This window comes from Poecilia formosa, unplaced genomic scaffold (assembly GCF_000485575.1).
Source record: "Poecilia formosa unplaced genomic scaffold, Poecilia_formosa-5.1.2 Scaffold276, whole genome shotgun sequence".
In the NCBI taxonomy this organism is placed as follows: domain Eukaryota; kingdom Metazoa; phylum Chordata; class Actinopteri; order Cyprinodontiformes; family Poeciliidae; genus Poecilia; species Poecilia formosa.
In genome coordinates this window covers 638616-659377 of record NW_006800215.1, presented here as the reverse complement: position 1 = coordinate 659377, position 20762 = coordinate 638616, and the positions used below count along the sequence as shown (strand labels likewise).

The window sequence follows — 20762 nt, the reverse complement described above, 5'->3', positions numbered from 1 at the left end:
ATACTGTCACTGGACAACCTTACTAGAAACCACTGCATGCACCGAATGTGTATTCTGACATTTTTCCACACATTCTTGTCAGTGTGAGCGCTCTTATTTAAGCTGTGCCTGTCAGGGTAATTGGCTGGGATATTTTATGCAGTTTTATAAAATAGTAATGCACAAAACAGTAGCGTGAAGGATGAAATAATTCCATTTAAAAGGTGAGAAAACTGGAATGGCAAAATAGGCTAGGGAACTCAAAACATGACACACAAATTCTTGAAAGCGAATATCCACATCAAAATGTATTTTTTCTCTGCTGCATACCAGACCCTTGGAGAAACTATGATTATGTGTGATGACACGGGTCTCTTACCATAACAAAAATGTATGTACAAACATTTAACTATAAAACAAACTCATCAAGATGCTTACCCACAATCTGTGCCTGGCGACTTCTGCTTTATGACCACAATAATCATCATCTTCTCCATAATAAAAAAAAAATTTGCACTTCTTTCCTTTTTTTTTCTTTCTTTTTTTTGAAGAGGGGAATGTCTGTAAATCTGGTTTGATATACCCCTATAGTGTAGGCAGTAATTATGGCGTTTGACTCTCACTGGTGCTGTCAGTGATAGCTGACAGTCTGTTCAGCTTGTGTTATGCTGGATGGTTTTAGAAACTGGAGAAAAAGAGGGGGAAAACTGACTCCAGAGAATCTGTGAAGCGAGAGGAAGAAAAGGCACTCGGCCCCACCTCATGACACGCGAGCACTGCACAGTATGCTCCCGCCTCTGGTGTATGCAAACTGTGAATGACGAATACATAGAAAGCCGTTTCATTTCTCACACAGGAGGCAAGTGCTTGCCAGGAAATATTTAGCAAGGGATTGTAAATCTTCCAGCACATTGATTTTGTTTCACTTTTAATGGAAAATATAGCTATAGGAGGAGAAATATTAAAACCTTTCACATTTTGGAAAAGTATTGTAATTTCTTCATTACCGCTTTCACATTTTTCACACCTACGTTGCACATCGATATCTCTTTGCTTTCTCTTTAGCTCAACAACATCGTCACGTCCTCAGATGCTGGGCCTTCGCAGCAGCTTGGAGATCAAAATGGCCAATAATCAGGCTTTGGCAATCGTCTTTCAGCTAGAGTACGTCTTCTCCGCTCCCATAGGCCGAGAGACTATGGTAAGAGAGACACACATGTATTATGGACTGGGTTAATCCTAAATCCAGATCCTGGCTTGGTATCTACCTCTTCTTGAAATGGGCCCCAGCCAGGAAGTTATCTTTATAGAAAACATCTTTACATGAATAAAAATGAGAGGGAAAAAAAGCTTTCAAACACTCAAGCATATTTTCCACAGTAATATGTGCAAAAAGATCTGCTCGGAGTTGAATTATCCCTTTTTCTCGTCTTGCTGTTTGTGCAGATAAGTTTTAAGGAGTTTGAATCCAAACACTTTCAGTGTATGGTTTCAGCGATGGCCCCCAAGGCACCATTTACCTCCGAGCTGCTATGATTGGAAGAGTAGACGACGTGCTGGTGTTCTATTATCAATCATTTATTGGTTTTATAGTCCAAGTTTAGATTTCTGAGTTATAAACCAGATTACAATATTTAGAGATGCAGTTAGCATAATTTCAGATACAACTCTTGGGAGGGGGGGATCATTATTTTTAGATCATCTAGGTAAGTTCTGCTAAGAGCAGTCTGCTGGAAGCAGTGACTGAGCCTCCGGGCTTTCTGCAAGGACTACATCCCAATCACATCCACATTAAGCCAGGAGCAATCCAATTAGCCTATTATATTTATTATATCTTTTTGCACTGCAGCTGCTTTGCCAGGAGATCCTGTCTGGCTATAACCAAAAATATCTCAACAAGCAAGTGAAACAAACAGTCGTGCTTTTGAAAATATAGAAAAGGAATTGATAAACAAGAACTGCTCTAAGATCAGGTTGCTTGCAGATAGTGATTAGTATGCATAGTGCTCCACTTTAAAAAGGCCTCCAGCTAGGGCAGACAGACGCACACCTCCATGTTGTGCATGAGAAACTAAAACTTTTACACTGTCAAATAGACTGACTTGACAAGAGAGGAAGAGGGGAAAAAGTGAGAACAGTGGCTCATTTTCTTGATTCCTTTTGACTAACCAAGGTGGTCATACAGATTACAGTTTAGTCTTTTTTAAGGCTCTCCATTAGTCCTTACTCTAGTAGAGTATTCTTCCTGTGGTTCACAATGCAAACATTACAATAAAATCAATATTAGAAATTGCAGAAAAAAATGCAACACAAAACATCCCTTATTGTATGTGTACTGTGACAGTAAATTCTTATTCCAATTTAAAACCAAATTATCCCAATTCTTCCCTGTATTTGTAATTTTTACTGTATAACTGTTGACTATATTAAGTTAGAAGCAGAAATTTTATGGATACTCACTTTTTCTGCAGTATTAAATTAAGCTGGAGTTCTCTCATGTTTAGGTTTTCTGGTCATATGAGTTGAACAACCCGGTGATGGAGAGATCCACGCTGGCAACACGTCCTGGTAAAATAAGTAGATAGTAAGCAGTTGCTCCCAGCATTACAAAATACACAAAAAGACTGCGGTAATTATGTGTGTGGGTGAGCCCTCAACACTTTGCACATTCTGAGGCTAAGCTCCGACTATGTTACTGAGCACAGCCCCGTATACAATGAAGGGTCAATAGGACAGCAATTAACAGCAGCAGAAAAACAAGCAGTCACAATGTCACCTGGATGACATGGTACATCAGTATTAATATAATAACTAATGTCTTTTCTCACCATAGCAACCTGTTGACAGGCAGTTTTCTGTGTAGGTATGTATATCGTTGTTTGTTTCATAAAGTTTAAAATATTCTGTGACCCTGTTGACTCATAATGGATAATAATTAGACAAAGTGACGTAGTTGTACCGTCCAGCTTATTCTAGTCTGAGAAACATAATGCAGTAAGGAGTAATGACATTGGTAGGTTCTGTGAATATCGAGTCTATTCCTAAGAAGATCATTAGGAATGATGATCAAGTCAGAATTAAACGCTGGTTCTCAGTTGGCTAAGGAGATAATTCTGGGTTTGAGGCTCGATGATTAGCGTTGGTTAAAGTAGAGAAGGACATAGATGTCGGCTCTAAAACTTACATCAGCCCGTCAATCAATGTTGAGAGATTTCACTCAAAAATGTTGCCGCTGGATATCAATCCAAAATGAGAAAATGACCAACCAACTCAAGTTATGGTGCCACAGGGTCCAAAACCTGTGACTGCACTGCTGGTTTTGAAATATCCTCTTCTGTTGCCAGCAGTGACTTTTATGATGCTCATTAGCTTTACTGTGGGTGTTCATGATCCCCATAGTTAAAACAAGCACAAACTAACATTTTAGGTTTTTATACTGACACTTCCGTTGCATCTAGCATTTCATTTTTTTTTTTTTTACATACAATCACTTAATATAAAATATATTTTATGCTTTTGCAGAAGGTTTTTTTTTCTACCATTTTTTTTAAATGTTCACCTAAGTTCAGAAATTCTAATAAACCTGTTGGATCAATCCAGTTGCTATCTAGATAATCTCAGAATAGCAACAGATCTCCACCCACTCTCTACTCCACCACATTCACCTTCTCTGCCATTAAATCCTGAATGTTTGATGAAGTGAAAGATATTTAAAAAAGTGCAGAATTCTTGTTGTCGTGTGGGTGTTTTTAGCGCGTGCTGATACATCTGCATGCAAGTTGTCACGTGTTTCTCCCGACGTCGGTTGTTAACCGATAAGGATTTTCTCTCGTGCTTCCTCCTAAAAGACAGAAACGCAGCTGCCGAACTTCATCTTGCAGTAAGACTCCCAATATGATAATATCAGCTGATGGCTACAGCTTTATGCTCTGTGACTTTGGCAGCCAAGAACAGCATGATGAGGCAGAGTACTTGTGCATGCACTGTCTCAGCTGTCAGAGATGCGACACTTCAAAAGTGTTGAAATGGTACTGAGTTAAGGTGTGCCTTCAGGGAAGTCAGCCGAGCTCTGCCAACTAGATTTCAGACCATTTGATGACAGCAAATATGGATGATCATGCTGGATAGTCGTCACAAACTTTACTAAGACTTTTTGAACATTTCCAAGACTTGGAGTTGTTCTCTCAGTTGGAAATCAAGCAGTGTATAAATGTTTTTTTTGTTTGTTTTTTCCTCTTTAGACACCTCAGTTACTGACTTACTTAAAACGTCATAAAAGTTGTTGATCAAGAGCACCAAGTAAAAAAAAGAAACACATTTGGTGTTATTTATGGATTTACGAACACTTAAAAAAGGTTTTTGCTAAGAACAGTTGAATAACCAATTATGGTTTTGATATTGCTTATAGAGATTCAATTAAATTTATGCTTCCAAAACAAAATGTAATCCAGGAGTCTTAATTTGTTTCTTTAATTTATGACTGGTGGAAAAGAGTTTTAGAGTAATGGAAAACACAGAATATTCTATAATTTACACTTGTCTGGGTCTTAGTTTTATGTTTGACATAATGCCTGATAACGTTTCCAGATTATTTGACATCTTCTGTGGTAGACTAGGGCTAATTTGTGTAATATGTCATCTATAACTCTGAGTGAACTAAGATAATGTGGAATTCCTCTACGTTAGAGGAAGAACTTACTAATATTTAAAATCTTCCCCCAACATGTGAATAATAAAACTTCGGTTACCAAAAATTTACTGATGATACACAATGTTTTATTTTTGTCTGTAATATCAGTAAGTCATTGTTTTCTTAAACTTGTGCAAAGTTTAAGAAAGACATAACTTTTGTCATCCTTTTTACAAACATTTTATGGTGGAACTAAGATGCCATTCAGTTGTTTCCATGTGTTTTGTGGTAACACCAATGCACCAAGAAGGGTTGAGATCATTCTGCCTCTGTTTCACCCCTCACTGTCCAAAAAAGTTAGTCGTATTCCTGCATTTGCAGACTTTTATAGGGGCAAGTCGGCTTCACAATTGGAGTGAGTGACATAGTGATGACGTGTCATCAGCCAGCAGCAAAATTTCAAGCAAAACAAGATTCAGACGTTAAACTGATGAGAGAACTAAGAAGGTAGATGTACAGTTTAAGTTTGAATCTCAGCCAACAATATGATTTCTTCAGCTATTGTTTCTGTTGTTGAGAAAGGATGCACTGGTGAACACGGTTGACACAGGTTTTCTTCTGACATTGATGCAGCACTACATTACCTGTTATTCTGTTCTGCCACGATTGGGCTTTTTTTTTTTTTTGTAAACCCTCGGCTGTGTGGAATAACACACGGCTTTGTCTAAGTAAAAATGGGAGCTCAGAAATGGCTTGTCGTTTGTAATTATTTGATGAAAATCTTTTGCAAAAGAGGCTATTGTTTTATTTTTTGGTCCCAAAAACCAAGATTAGAGATCAGTACTCCAGTAGACTTGGTGAAGCTGAAAGCTGGGCGATATGGCCGAAAGATAAAATCTCAGATTTTCTTTTTATACCAAATTTGATTTTTGATTTTAATCAATTTATTTTTTATTTGCCTCACTTTTTTCCTTAAAATACAAATGATGGAAAATGTCTTAAAACTTGCTTTTATTTTAATTCCTTCTGTGAGTTTACCTGGACTCAAAGTCAAAATAAATATAAGTTGTAACACTTGTTAAAAAAAATGGTAGTTCTTGCGTGGGCTAGTATCATGCTAAAGCTATTGGCCCAAATACAACACAATATAACTGTTTGGATATTGATTATGCAATCAAAAGATGTAAACAACATCCATTAATAAACACTGTTTGAATGAAAATTCCAAGCATAGAATAACTCATATTATGCAGTTCCATTTTTTTTTCTGGGGCAAAACTATAACTGCGACAGAATTTTTGCCACAGCTGCAAAGTTTCTCCCTTCCTCATTGCGTGCCTGTTCTTCAAAGAGATGTGCTGCTTGCAGGGCTGCTAAATCACGGTCATTCCACTCTAAAAGTTGACAGATGTGCTCCTGTGCTGCTCAAGATTAAACTCATGATTACCCTCCTCCACACCATACAGGTCTCTTATAGCAGACTCGTGTCTGCTGGTCCACAGTGGTAGTTGAGATGTTTTTTGGAGTTTGTAGTGACATAAATCATGGGCCAACAAATGCAGTCTGCCGTCAATCATTACGTGGTTTGTACTACTCCTGAAGTGCGTATGAAAAACATGCAGAACTTTGTAATTGGCATGAATTCGGTAGGGCAAAATCGGTTAAAGCTGCTCTAGTGGAGAAGGACCAAAACTTAAAAAATAAAAGAAAAGAAAGAAAGGAGCAGTATATTGTATTTTATGTTTTTGCTGCTGATCTCTGGAACCAACTGGAGATATGCAGAAACTGTTGCTGTTCCTTTAACTCAAGTGTGAAAACGCTGCATTTACTACAGCTTCAGATTCAAAGACTATCAGTTCATTTTATTTTGCTTTTGCTGTTCATTTGTTGAAATCAGAATTTGAGTACTTTTTTCTATTCATGCAATGCCTGATTTTTAAAAAAATATATTTTTCTTTACTTCCTCTATTTATCTGTGAAGCACATTTAATTACCTTGTGCATGAATATTGCTGTACAAATAAGAAATTGTGCCTTACCATAGAAATGTGTGCGAAAAGATATTTATTTAGGTTTCACATTGATTAGTAAACTTTTGTACTTGCTTCTCCCATACTGCTCTGGCTTTCATTTCTAACTTCAACACTAGATGGCGCTGTTTGGTGCAACATTGACAACCGTCTTTTGTTGAACTGTAGTGGCATGACAGGTGCGGTCTGCCTTGTTTTTGCTCTTTCCTCAGATTAAATAGACTTATGTCTTTTGATGTTTTCTGAGGGGGCTAAGGTGGCTGCGAAGAGAGGAAAAGTAGTTTGTTGAAATCCCTTTTCACTCTCAAAACATTACCACTGCAATACAGAGACAATCACCCTGTGCTCTCAGAGTGCCTGGATGCTTCGTCCGTGCTGTGTTGAAAGCCAGCCAGCCTCTCACTGTAAGGCAAAGCGCAAGGATGGCCTCCTTTTTTTTTTTTTTTTTTTTTCTTTTAATACAAAATTGTATTGCCATCGTTGCCTGAGGTTATGTAGAAAGAAACTCTTGTGGTGTCGTCATTTTTCTTCTTTCCCACTTAGCAATGTACAACCAGACTTTGCTGTTTGGTCGGTCCCTCTGTCATGTCTCCAAGTGTCGCCCTTGATCTCTCAAAATCTTTAAGCTATGATTCTATTTCACATTCCTTGCAGCAATCAGAGGGATGAAGAATAACGATTTTAATGAAGTAGGCTGGAGAGAAAAAAATGAAGAGGGTATATTCCTGATAGGCTGCTCTCCAACTGTGTCTGGGGCTGATGAACTTCAAGTAATCACTTTCACTTCAATCACTTCAAGTATTTCACTTTTTTATTTTATTTTCATCAGTGGTCCTATTGTACTTTGTTGCATACTTCTCGCTGCTTATGATTTGACAGTTTGCACTCTTCATCCTTCACTCTTTGCTGCAGCACATTGTACTTCCACATTAGTCCACTGCCTGGATCAGAAGAGACCTGAATATGGGTTTGCAGCAGTTTACTAACTAGATTGAACTACTGTAATGGACAGTGTCAACCTGAAATACACAAAGTGCTGCAACAATTGGATGTTTCTTTGTCAACACATCTAAATCACACATGGTTCTTTAGCAGGACTCTGTACAACTTGAATGCACGAGTTGGTAATTCAGCCATTTGATTGAGGTGTGGTGGACGCATATCCAAACTCTACAGTAAACCAGCCCTCGAGGGCCGGAGTTTGACACCCCTGCTGTGGGATCTGAAGGGAGCTTGAGGGTGTGATGTATCTATCTATGACAGATGGTCAGTGTGACCAGCTTGCCTCAAGATTTAAGACAAAGACACGCTGGGACTGCTGGAGTGCACGATGTCAAATGACGCATTTTATTCTTGCGGTTAAAATGCAGTAGCGCTGAAGTGCAGTGAGACAGAACACATCACTGGACTTCAGGCAGTTACTTTCTTCAGTAGCAGTGGCTCTTGAATAGGATAAAACCAAGAAGATGCTGAACGCCTTCAAAGTTTAGTTCAAAAATTTGCAATGGGAGATGTTCCCACACATTTTATGCAAAGAACTGTATATTGCCAATGTTGTACTTAACTTGATACCGACAGTGATTCTGCGATGCTTACCTTTAGTATGAAAGCTCACATGGTGAATAATCAGGGGTTAGATACAGCCTAGAAAGGAGTTTTTCTGTTTGGCTGCATGAGAAAACTATTTCATGTAAGACACTAAATCTAGTCATTCAGAAAATGACTTAAAGTTCTTCTTCCTGAAGGGGGTTCTGCAGGTATTGAGCCATGGGGTGCTGTTAAAGAAAATTATACCTTTTAGCACCTCTTGTACTTAGTTATTTACTCAAAAGTTTTTGTAAGAACCTTCTACAGTATGACAAATTGTGAGAAGACTTGGATCACTGACAAGTGATGTTAGGAAATGGCAGCTTTCCTAATTATGTCCTGTCAGCATCAATTTATCCTCACCTTAACTTCATCTCAGGCATCTCTTCCCTGCTGCTTGCTGTTTGCTGTCTCTCTTCAGCCTCTGTAAGCTTGGCGCTGTTCACCTACTGAGCCATGCAATGCAGTCACAAACTGTACAATTTAATACAGCACGATGGGGCATATTGTTGCCTGTCTTCTTCTGCTGACAAGCACTAGCTCATCACTAATGGGTGGGCTGGTCCAGGGGAAATTGAGGATGAAGGCGCTGACGGCCTGCATGACTTTGTCCTTTTCCAAAGAATCAATCTGTCATGAGGGTGACGAAAGCAGCAGTCATCCAAAACACTGACATGAGGATTGAGTGATTGTTCTTTGGTCAAAGTCTTAAAAAAAAAGACACGTAGAGGCTAAATGGGTGAGCAGAATCAAAGTTAAGGCTCTATCGAAAGGAGATAGTTGGATTCATGCTGCCAGTGTCTTCTGCTCTTGCCCCAGAGACACTGCTAGATGTGAGTCACCTTCTTGGAACGGTAATTGGCAGCCCTCCCAAGCTGTTACATGGTATCAAACCTAAATTACTAAAAAAGGATGTTGACAGTTGTGATATGCGTCATGTACTGAAATAGGTTCTCCGCTTGTGTAACTGGGCCAGCACAGAACGGCTAATGAAAGCGTTGCCGTCCTCGCTTTTTCATGTTGTGCGACCTTTAACCCCGACTCAGCCTGGTGAGTGGCACAGTTGATTACCGAGCGTCTGAGGAAGTGTAACCATTAATGCTTGACCTTTAAACAAACTCACTGTTTTGCCCTTTACTGAGCTCTCATCTGGATATATGTAGAGGCAGAACTGAATCTGGCAGCAGGCTCTTTCTTTCATCTGTACAGAGCATTCTACAGTATTATAAAGAAAACAACGTCGTCTGTAAGAGAAAAGGTCTGACTGAGGTGGCAGTTATGATGTTGAGTAAAAAAAGTGGCAAGGAAAACTTTATATCAGATTATGGTAGTATGTTTATTTCTTGAATGCATTATATTCATACAGGGTACTTTGTATGATTTTAATATTTTTTTAATGTAGCAATTTAATGTAATGTAGGAAAAAGTCTGTTTCTCTCTTCCTCTTGGATCCCAGGTCCTCTCGGCGAGCCACGTGTAGCCACAAGGAAAACAGCAATGTGTGTTGACGTCACAGAATTACAGAGTTTAATCCAATATAAGACAATGCATAAACTTACAACAGAAACTGCAGAACAACAGAGACATACATTCATTTACCTGACAGACTTGGAAAAGAAGGAAAGAAAGAAAAGCAAAGACATCTTTGGAGAGTTGCAAGAGCAAATCTGATTTGTTACTCTATGTAGAAAGTTTTATCTTCTTTTCTTTAATTTATTCAAATAAGGCGTATCTCTGCTCCTCCAACCAGGAGCTATCTCTGACCCTTTATCTGAAGCCAGGAACCCTGCCGTGTTTACGGCCTCTCACAGATGAGTGTGAAAAGCTGGAACTTCCACTGTATTGTTTTCCCACACAGACAAAAGGCAGTTCAAACGATCCTAGCAAACCATCTGCTGTAACTACAGGTAAATTAAAGGTCAAAGAGCCAGAATAAGTTACTGATTTTAAAACCACAATTAGGCCATTTGAATCAAGACATGTTAGGTTTTAAAACTAGCTTATTTTAAATTTATTTTCTCAACAATTTGTTTATCATCTCAAACAATCCTAAATTGAAAAATTCATTATCTCTTCTGTGTAGATCACAGAATGACTTAGTGATTCAAGGAATTGCAGCAAATACAGTGACTTGATTCATCAAATGACACATTTTATTCAAAAAATTTAATTACATTTATTGCAGGAACACAGCAGTCAGAACAATTTGGATTTCTTCTGCTTCATAGCTGATTGTAGCTTCTTTGTGGTCCAATTTCTTTTGACAATCGGTTAAGCCTTTTTTGCTTAACATTTGGTTTGACTGTATATATAATTTTATATCTTCAATATAATTAACATGTCAGTTCTGGATTAACGCAAGGCAGGAATTTAAGACACCAGTTTATTTTTCAACATTGTATTTACCATTTTTATGAAATATGCCTAAACAATCATGATGCCGTCCTCTGTCAGTGAGGAAAATGTCAAAACGTTTCATACTATATTTGAAGGATCCCGTTACTTGCTTCATAAGTGGTGGAGATGAGAAAAAGGGAAAAATGAGGACTAAAATGTAGTTTTGCCTTTGGCCAACAGCTGAGGCTGATTAACAGAGGTGATATGGAGCTTATCAGACATTTTCAGTGTCCTATCTACTTAATTATGTCTTGAGAGAGAGAGGCAGGGCTGGAGAGAGCGTATTTCCTCAAATGTGGACAATAAGGTCATTTATAGCGCACTAAACAGACAGAGGAATTTTAGTTATTAGTAACTTGATTTATAGTGCAGGTTACACCCAAAGTAAAGCAACTGGTTGGCGTTTCATCAACAAAAATTTTAATAAAAATGAGACCATTTCCAAGATATTTTATAATGCAGTCTCTGTTTTCATGTTAGTTTTTAGATGAGCTTTGTAGATTATTTTTCTCTGGTCTATTGAACCTATGCAACAATACCTTTTTAAAATATTAATGGCCTCAGTTGCCACTAATTCTGCTCCGGCTCCTACTAACTTTGAATCGATGAGAAAGTATTTTCCTGCCCACATATTTCAACTGATTATCATTTTGATGTCACAGACAGGTTTCAAGTCCTAAAAGTTCTCCCACAGAGATTATATCAGGAAACCCAAAATAATTTTTCAAAAGATGAGTACATTAGGAAAGAAGTTAACCCAAATCAACTTGGTCAAATGTGGAAAAAGTAATTGCCCCCTAACTGCTGGTTGTTCCACAACAACTGCAGCAACAACTTCCATCAACCGTTTATGATTACTAGTAATAATTCTCTTTCATCACTGTGGAAGAGGTTTGGCTCACTCTTCTTCAAAGAATATTGTTAATGCAGTCACCTTGTAGCATTTTAAGGTGATGACACAGCATCTGAGTTGTTATACAAGTGTGGACTTTGACTAAGCCACACCAAGACATTAATTAAATTTTTATATCATTTAGCTGGGACTTATTAAAGTGCTTTGGGTCATTGTCTTGCTTGATAACCCCACTGTGTTTAACTGTGACATATTCCTGGAGGAGCCCACTAGACAGCCCTCAATAAGCTCCTCTGCCATTCTGTATTCAACTTCCTCTCTCCTGAACAAAGTCTTTGAAGGAGCTACTGCTGCCACTAACTATATGTACTCTGTTTTTCATCTAATGGACTTTAAAACGTTCTCAGGACATATCTGTCAATAGGGTGTAATGGTACCTGTTGCTAGATTACTGATTTTTGTTCACTTTATTAATCTATCCTTCTTGTAAAGTTGCCATATTACATTTATTGTGAAATACATGGAATTGAAACAGAATTGCACTCAAATGCAATTCAGTCAGGTCATACATTCCCCTTTGGGATTTTCTGTTTTCTGTAGAATATGAAGCATGTTGACACTATATTTGTGTTAAAAAAATAAATAAATAAATAAAAATGATAGTGATTGTTGAGGCATTGCCTTACCTGGCTCCTCTGACCGCATGTCCCTTTTGACAATAACCTGCTTGATCTATACTGAAGATCCAAGAATTTCTCGATGTTTTCTGTTAGCCTTAATGTTTAGCTTGGGACCCAAGTGCTACTCTCTTAGTGAGTGTTCAAAGAGGTGTTTCTTTTATTGGCTTGCAGCTGTCAAGTTTGATGGAACTGTCAGATCTTATCTGATTTCTTGTAAACGAGATCGTGTAAGCTTCAAAAGTTTAGTGATTTAAAAAAATGTTCAGACATGCCGTAGAAACGCCTCACTTTTATTAAGTGTCACCTTAAACAGTAGGTAGCAAAAGTGTTTAATCAGCCGACCCCCTGACTACTCCACCTAATGTCACCGCATTATACGTCAATCACAAAAATGGCAAAAAATATGTTTTGTACAGGGCCATGCAGAGACCACTAAAGGGGCAGGTGCTGAAAAAAAAGGGGCACATCTAACCTCATTCTAGGACAGAATATTAAAGCCACACAGCTTTCAGAGTTTAATAAACAATGATAAATAACAAAATTGTGAGATATACAATCAAAGCTAAGCAAAATCTCTATATAAAGCATACAACTATGCATATGTAAGATATTTTATTAGTAATTTCTTTCTGCAGGTCTATTTTGTTATGAGAAATTATTGCCATATTCAAATCCACAATTTAGGAAGATATGTAAATCAGAGCTGGACCACCAGAAATATTTTGTCTTTACAGAATTACACTATTAAAAATGTAAACAAGGGCTCAATGGAACCTTTTAGTGGACTGTAATCTATAAAACAGAGCTGCCTGTTTGCTACACTTGCAGTGGAGATGAAGATGGTCCATTCAGGAAAGCAGAGCTGCATCAAACTTTAATGTGGAACTGCAGAAAAACGAAAAAAAGAAAAACAAAAATGTAATTATTAATACATGTCACCATGAGAAAAGCCTACTGAGTTTTGCAAATAAAAGTTTATGTTTGGCAAATAACTTTTTAAGTTCACAAGACAAAAATTAGTTTTTTAATTTTTTTTGTACAAAAGGCTTATTTTGTACAAAAAACCCCCAACAAAAAACAAATAATGTTAGTACATTATTATGTGTCAGAAGAGGGCTTAGAAAAATAATACCAAAAAAAAAAAAGACCAAAAGGGCACTTGGGGGCAAGGAGCAAAGGGGGCAGGTGCTCAAACACCCCCAGATCCCCCCTCCTCTGCACGTGCCTGATTTTGTACAATAAAAATCAAATTTTAATGGGTTGTTTAGTTTAATAATTGCATAAGCTTGTATTAACAAACTCAGCAGCTTTAAAGAAAAATTACACTGCATTGTACTTATTGCACTTCATTCAATATTCTCCCTTAACATGACTAATTCAGTTCAGAGAGCTGCTCAAATGTCCTGACAGCACATTGCCTAAAACATGTAGAACCTTAGATTGCAGTTTTAATGAAATATCACAGTCAGACTGTTTAGTTTAGAGCATGGCTAACATTAAAAAGATGTATTCGTGCTTTGGTATATCTGAAAGTTAATTTGAGTCATAACCCTTTCCGCAGGGGTTCCAGTTGATCAAGTTAATTTCTACATTTCATTTTTTTTAAAATAAATACCCAACAGTGTAAGGATTTTAACTGAAACTAGAGTTGATATTGAGTTGATTTACATTGAGAAAAAGCCCTTTCCAAGTTGAGCTCTACACATGAAAAAACAACAACAAAAAAATCCTCTTAATCATGTTTTTATTTCTGTATCTGAGATGTCAGTGTGAAGGGGATGGAAGAGAAACGGTATGTGGAGCAGAAGGTAGGAACATGGCTGGCAGCAGCAGGGTTTATTAAAGGTGTCGGTGTACAGTCTCTCCTTGGTGCCATGGAGACTCTTGTTTGGGTTTTAATTGGCTCACAGACGGTACATGTTGTATAGATTGTTGTGTGTTTTTCCCATGACTGCCCCTAAGTGGCTGTATGTGTGTCGCCTCTCTGTGCGCCTGAAGGGTTGTGCGGTGTTTGGTAAATTAATGTGAATCTACCAAAGCTTTTAGCAATCAAACACTCATTAAAATGTTTGTGCCACAATGACACTATCCCCAGAACACACAAAAAAACACCCCTCAGTGTTTGGTGCTGCTAAGGTAATTGGTGCTACCTTCGTTGTTACGCAGACATGAATCTTCCCACTGGTGTGAAGCTCACTTTTTAAGAAACCGGTTAAATATTTGTTTTTGTTCTGATATGAAATGTCATACAAATGTTAATTAAATGTTAATCAAACATCCTAAGAAAAATAATGTCATGAGGACTTAGAAGTGATATATACACGGCCTGATTGGTGGCCTTTTCTGGAGTTCATTCTTCCCTGGAGACGCCTTTTCCTTTCTCTCCATGAGAGGAGACGTTGAAGATGAGGCAAGGGAAGCTACGTGCCACAGACACATTATTTTGCCTGCCTAATTAAAATGAATGTCAGTTCTTCCCCCGCCGAGAAGTGCATCAATCTCCCCCCTGCGATAGGCCCGGGGTGAGTCTTACCCTGTCAGTGCCTGCCAGCAGTGCCATCCTTTTCCAGATGGATGTGGCGCCCTGGCAACCGGAGAGGCGATTGGTGATGATGTTTGAACATCTAATCGTTGTCTTGTGAGTTCAAACTCAAACTTAGACCCTGCTGTCTCTGTAAAGCAGCTTCAGCGAAGAAAGCAAGGGTTTTGATTAAACACAGTTACCAAATGAGGTGCTAAGAGCCACTTTAAACCTGAAGCAGGCCTATTTAAATTATGCTTTTTCATATGCTCTCTTATATCTAGAGCAGAACAGCCAAGTCTTTGATGGTGTATGAAACAATCCATGTGCTCAATCAAACACTTTTGCAGGACTATTTTTAGAGAAAGAAAATGAAGTGTCTTTACCTGGCAAAGGTATTTGCATAGTTGGTAGTTATGAATTTACATATTATCACAAACTTATAGTGATTAAATGTTTTTCACAATGGGAATAATGAATGATTTCCCACTTTGAGGAATTAATAACCATCTGACCATTGCATTACTGCTTTCCTATAACAATTCCAACATTTCTGAGCAAATGTAGGTGGAAATGTGTCACTCCGATTGGTCTGCTATGGTAGATTGCTATATAAAAAAGACAACAAAACAGAAACAGTGGTTTACAGCCATAACTAATGAACATTTCCACATTTTATCACACAGCAACTACAAAACTTCAAATTTTTAATTTGGAATTATAGATAATTCTAACACAAAGCAAGGCATTCCTGTGGAAAGCAAATTTAACATGGGAAACTTTTAAACATTTTTCCAAACATGAATCCTGCATATCTGCCCCGGTTATAAATTTTCCTCGGAATGTGTGGGATGTCATTAGCAGGCACACATTTTAGAGTGCGAGCCAGCCCACAGCATGCCTCTTGTGCTTCACGTTATCCTGCTTCTTGTGTGTTCTTTCTCCTGCATTGTTTTTCTGGCTTCTTCTGTACCCGGCAGGCAAAGCTGCCGACTGTAGAGGTGTTCACTTCCAGAGCTATTCGAGAGGTATGAGCAATTAAAAAATGTGCAGTGCATAAAAGCGCTGCATCACCAAACAGATCTCTCGCAAGCTCTCTCTTAACTCTGTGCAACTATATTCTTTATTAACATTTTTCCTAGCATTTTAAAATGCAGGCAGAAGCAAATCTCTATGAGCGTATGTCTTTTTAATTTTAGGCCCAGAAAAAGTAATTGGATTTCTACCAGCACTTCATGTTTGTTTGTTTATGAAGAACTCCAGTAATCAATCAATCAGTCAAATTTTATTTGTATAGCACATTTCAGCAGCAAGGCATTTCAAAGTGCTTTACATAATTAAAATAAAAACAGCATGTGAGAAAGAGATTTAAAAAACATCATTAAAACGTAAACAGTGAGAAAGAGAAATAAAAAGCTGTATAACTTTAGTTGAGACGCCGTCAACTGGGACTCCAACCCTTTGGACTTTAGTCAAAACGCCGTTTGACAAGGACTCTAACCTCTCGGAAATAGTAAGAAAGAGAAATAAAAAGGAATTAATAAATAGATAAAAAGAAAAGATAAAAACATCAAAACATTGAAGATATCAAAACCCACACACTAATCCTAATTTAGCCATAAGCAACTCTAAACAGGTGGGTTTTAAGTTGAGATTTAAAGGCACCCAGTGTTTCAGCTGTTTTTCAGTTTTCTGGAAGTTTATTCCAAATTTGTGGTGCATAGAAACTAATGCCAACATTCTGCGCTTTTGACCCAATCTGGGATCCTCTAGGATGCAGAATACATCATGCATCCTTCACGTAACCCATGATAAAAGTTGTTTGCACGCTAAAAAAATTACTTTAAAATAAATAAAACAATAAAAAACTGCCATAACCACTGTGTTTGTTTATTTTTTAAACTGTTTATTCACTGGTAATTAATTGTTTCATCATGCAATGCTTCTAGCCATGTGGTAACATACGTCACATATTTTGGTCAAGATGTATCTATTAGGGTTAAAACATATTATTTTCATTTACATTATTTTCAGTAGAGAAGTGTGTTTCCTAATGCTCTAATATTTAAGCTATAGACAGTATGTTGAAATGAGTTACATTTGTCTTTATCAATCAATCATCAATCAAATTTTATTTGTATAGCACATTTCAGCAGCAAGGCATTTCAAAGTGCTTTACATAATTTTAAACAGTGAGAAAGAAAAAGAAAGTAATAAAAAGATAAAAAGAAAAGATAAAATCACAGCCTAACAGGACAAGGCCTCCAGCCTTGCAGCACCAGGCTCCGTCCGCCTGTTTCGCGAAAATTTTGCGCTAGGACTTTTGCTGTCCTACGCGGATTTTGTGCATTAATTTAGATGTTCAGGTGTGCATCGTTTTCCAACTAGTTTTACAAAACAAAACAAACAAACAAAAAAAAAAACAACCGGAAAAGTGGGATTTAAAGATCACCCTTACATTGCAGCCCTGACTGAAACAGTTTATGGTTCTTGTCCTATTGGAAGCTGAAACAAAGGCTCATTTTGTTGTTCTCTTTCATGTGACTGATGATTGTGGTTTATGTGATAATTATGTGATTGCAAAACATAATAAGAGTTTTGAGTTTCCTAAAGTTTATCCCCTATAGAACAGACATCTGTTTTAGATTGCCTGGCATTTTACTCAATACTGAAATGTCAAACTGCCAGTGGTGATGTATGGGGAAAAAAACCTGAGGATCCATAAAGCGTCACATTAAACTTTATGTCAATCCAGGCACTGGGTGGTATATCTTCCCCAATATTAAACCAGGGGCAGGTGAAGCACATTAGACTAACTCAGTGACTCAGTGCTGGAAGCAGCTTTTTCATCTGTTTGAAACATGTTTAGTTGAATTATAATGAATAATCTCCTTGTAAAATTTTATTTCAGGTTTTTTTAATTGGGGTTCTTAAGTCAAAATACTCTATTTTTTAGAGTCTCGGCTAATTTGACAAATTAAGAAAACGACAGGCACTCAGTGCCTGAAGCCTGTAACGTTACATTGAGACGTTTGAAAGGTCTTTACTAATGGTGCCTCTGGTTAGTTGCTCTTTGTTTGAGGATTCTTCTTTTTGTTGCTTTCAGCAGGAAGAGTGCATCTTAGTTGGGTAAGGAGCAAATGATTATCTCAGCAGCTGTAGATTTATTTTTCTCAAGTTGTTTCCTGACAAAATCTCCCCACAGTATGTTCAGAATCATTGTTCATCTGTATTGTTAAGTGAAACTAAGTGCTGCTAAGTCAAGTCCGCTGCATTTGATAAATGTGAACCGACAGAATGTCGCTCCAAACCTAAAAACTTATCCAGCTGCCTCTGCCTCCTGTCATGTCATTAATAAATGCTTTTGCCCTATTGCCACTGGGCAACATAAACGCCCATGCCATCACAGATCATATTTCCAGTTTTGGACCTGGGTGCGAATTATGCAGAGTCAACAGGAGGTTTGACATTTTTCCAGGATGTCAGCATAGCCTGCTGTAAAAACACAGTTTGCAAAATGAAATATTCTTTGTTTGGACAGATAAAACAAAAAGTACCAAACATATGACTAAATTCAATTTCAAAAATGCTTCATTAACCCCAAAGGGAAATTAAATTAAACAAAATAAAGTCGGATTTTAAAAATCGAAATCGAAAATGCGCAAAGCTGCACAAAGACCAAAAGCAATTACAAATAAATCACCTTTCAGGCATTCTTTTGCTGTAGGCAAGTTAATTATGTGAATAAATGGTTTGTAATGGAGAAAGATTGACAACTGTGACAGACATGGATTAATGAAAACCTAAACAATCTCATACAATTAAATGCACTATCTTGCACTATTTGTCTCAATCAATTGTGTTACAATATGAGCAACCACTTACAGAAGTGATCTCAGTCAACCTGCCTGAGAAGTCAAACAAACTTTGATCAAAATCTTTAATTTTCAGAATCAGCAGTTCTGAGAACGATGTAAATACTTCCATTTCCTTCGATAGAGTACACAGGAGTTTGAATTTATATGGAGTATGTATGGAGAATGTGGCTATATTAAAATATCGGCAGTCAAGACCTTTTAAATTAATGATCTTGATGCATGTTCTCTCAGTCCTGTAAGGCTTCTCCTTCTGAAGTATAAGTAGAGGAGGCTACGGGCCGGTTCCTGTCACAGGGTCTTGGCTGAAATAATGACTTGAGCAGCTCAACAGACTGCAGTAATGGTAATAACTGTCAGACTTTGTCTTCCACCAATGCCCACATCCTCCTAATTTAGGAATAATTCTTGCTGCACTCTAGAAAGCCCCAAGTCACTGAATATCTTTCCAATTTCTTTGAGTTTCTCCAAAGATATGTCTTCGCAAAGCGCTTTATCTCAGCTTACTGCAAGCTTTCTCTTTCTTACCCCCCTAAATCCGGACATATTCAAGGAAGTCAGGCAAGCCGTCACATATCAGGCTGTGTGTCTGTTTCTATGATTGCTGATGTTTCGGTGGTGAATCAGGCTGGTGTAGTGCCTCCGCTTCCAGCTCTTCTTGTCGGCTGGGAAACGTTTTCCGTCGTCTTTGATGTGCAGAACTTGTCCTCTGCACACAGTTAACTAATATTCCCCTCTCCCTCATCTTCTTAATGCCCTGCAGAAGTTAGATGATTACCCTTCCTGCTTCAGGTCACAGCGGTGGAGTCTTTGTTTCTTCCCTGTTAAATGTTTGAAACAGACAATTTCATTATTTGTCTGGAAACAATGCAGCATTGCTCTTCTAATCCATTTTGATGGATTCTCCCCTTAGAAAATGTTTTTGCTACATGGAGCAATTATGTGTGAAGTGACATTGCCTGTTATTGTTTTCAGTCGAACTTTATGAAAAAAGTTTCCTTCCTTCCTTGTTTGCGCCTTGGGCCTACGTTTTTAATTCTTCACTTCTAAGCGCACTCTGGAAACGTGCCGGCTTTCTTTCTAACTGAAACTTAATGGCTTGTTTTGAATATAGCCTTTAACACTCAAATCAGCTGTGTAATCACACTGTGGGGAAATAACCCATTGATCATTCTGCCTGTTTGGACATAATGGCCAGCCTTACAACAAACTTTTAATTCAAAAGACAAAATCTTTGATTAATTCAATTTTTTCTTTCCGTGTCCATAACACTTGAAGTGTAAAAAGTTATACTTCTTCTAAAATATAGTCATTGATTTAGTGTCTCTTTGCTGTCACCAGCCAGCATGCAATTGATTAAGACTCAGTGTGCTACTGTGGCGCTCAGAATAAGTCGATTTTTCCTGGCCTTTTTTTTTTCTTTCTTACATTTATGTCTTCAATAAAAATCTTCAACCTATGCATACATTGGCTAACTACCTCCTGCTGTGCTCTGATTTTACCACAAAGCCATTAAAAGCCTTGTACCTGCATATAAATATGACATTGCTGGACTTTATTCAAGAAGTTTTGTGACACAGTTTTATTGTTAGCGGTTCTGAGATGTACAGTTTAAAAGATGAATAATAGGAAGTTTTTCGCACGCACTTCTGAATGGGGTTATTATAATCTTTGTTTTTATAAAACTTTGAGTCTCTGACATTCCCTCTTTCATGTTTTTTTGCCAGCCCGAGCTGTCAACACGCCATGCTGTTCATCTGTAGATCCTGCTCTCTCAAAGCACTTTAAAACACCACCACACTGAGATCATGACAGCGATTAATGCAGTTTTTAGTTTCACAAAGAGCTGTTACATAATTCTTCCAGTTTATTCTAATACAATATTCAGGCCTTAAGAAATTGATTTAAAAAAAAAATCGCTTGTGGCAGGAGAAGTATTACCTCTCTCACCCAGTTGTCCTAAGATGTTTCTCAGGGGGGCAGTGGATCCACACAACAAGGTTTTTGTTGGGAAAATTAGCTTTACAAAGTGAGTAATAGACACACATTCTGATATCTTTAGTTTATCTTTTGGTTTAAACATTTGTGAATTAATATTTTGTTTTAGTTGGTATTTACACCAGCTATTTCTTGTCTTTTTGTCCTCATTTGTACTTACTGTGAGGACTTTTGAAGAAAAAGTCACTCATACTTTCTTATGTTGGGGAAGAC

The 20762-nt window shown here is 37.7% G+C and overlaps 1 protein-coding gene across 7 annotated transcripts in view; it reads left to right on the top strand.

Moving 5' to 3' along the window:
- The window catches only part of nphp4 (nephronophthisis 4), a 186277-nt gene that overhangs the window by 61677 nt on the left and 103838 nt on the right, over positions 1-20762 (top strand). For all 7 annotated transcript variants that reach the window (XM_016681299.1, XM_007571219.2, XM_016681301.1 and 4 more), the window contains one exon: positions 1045-1180. In XM_016681299.1, coding sequence (XP_016536785.1) covers positions 1045-1180 — 136 coding nt within the window. The remainder of the gene's footprint in view (positions 1-1044; positions 1181-20762) is intronic.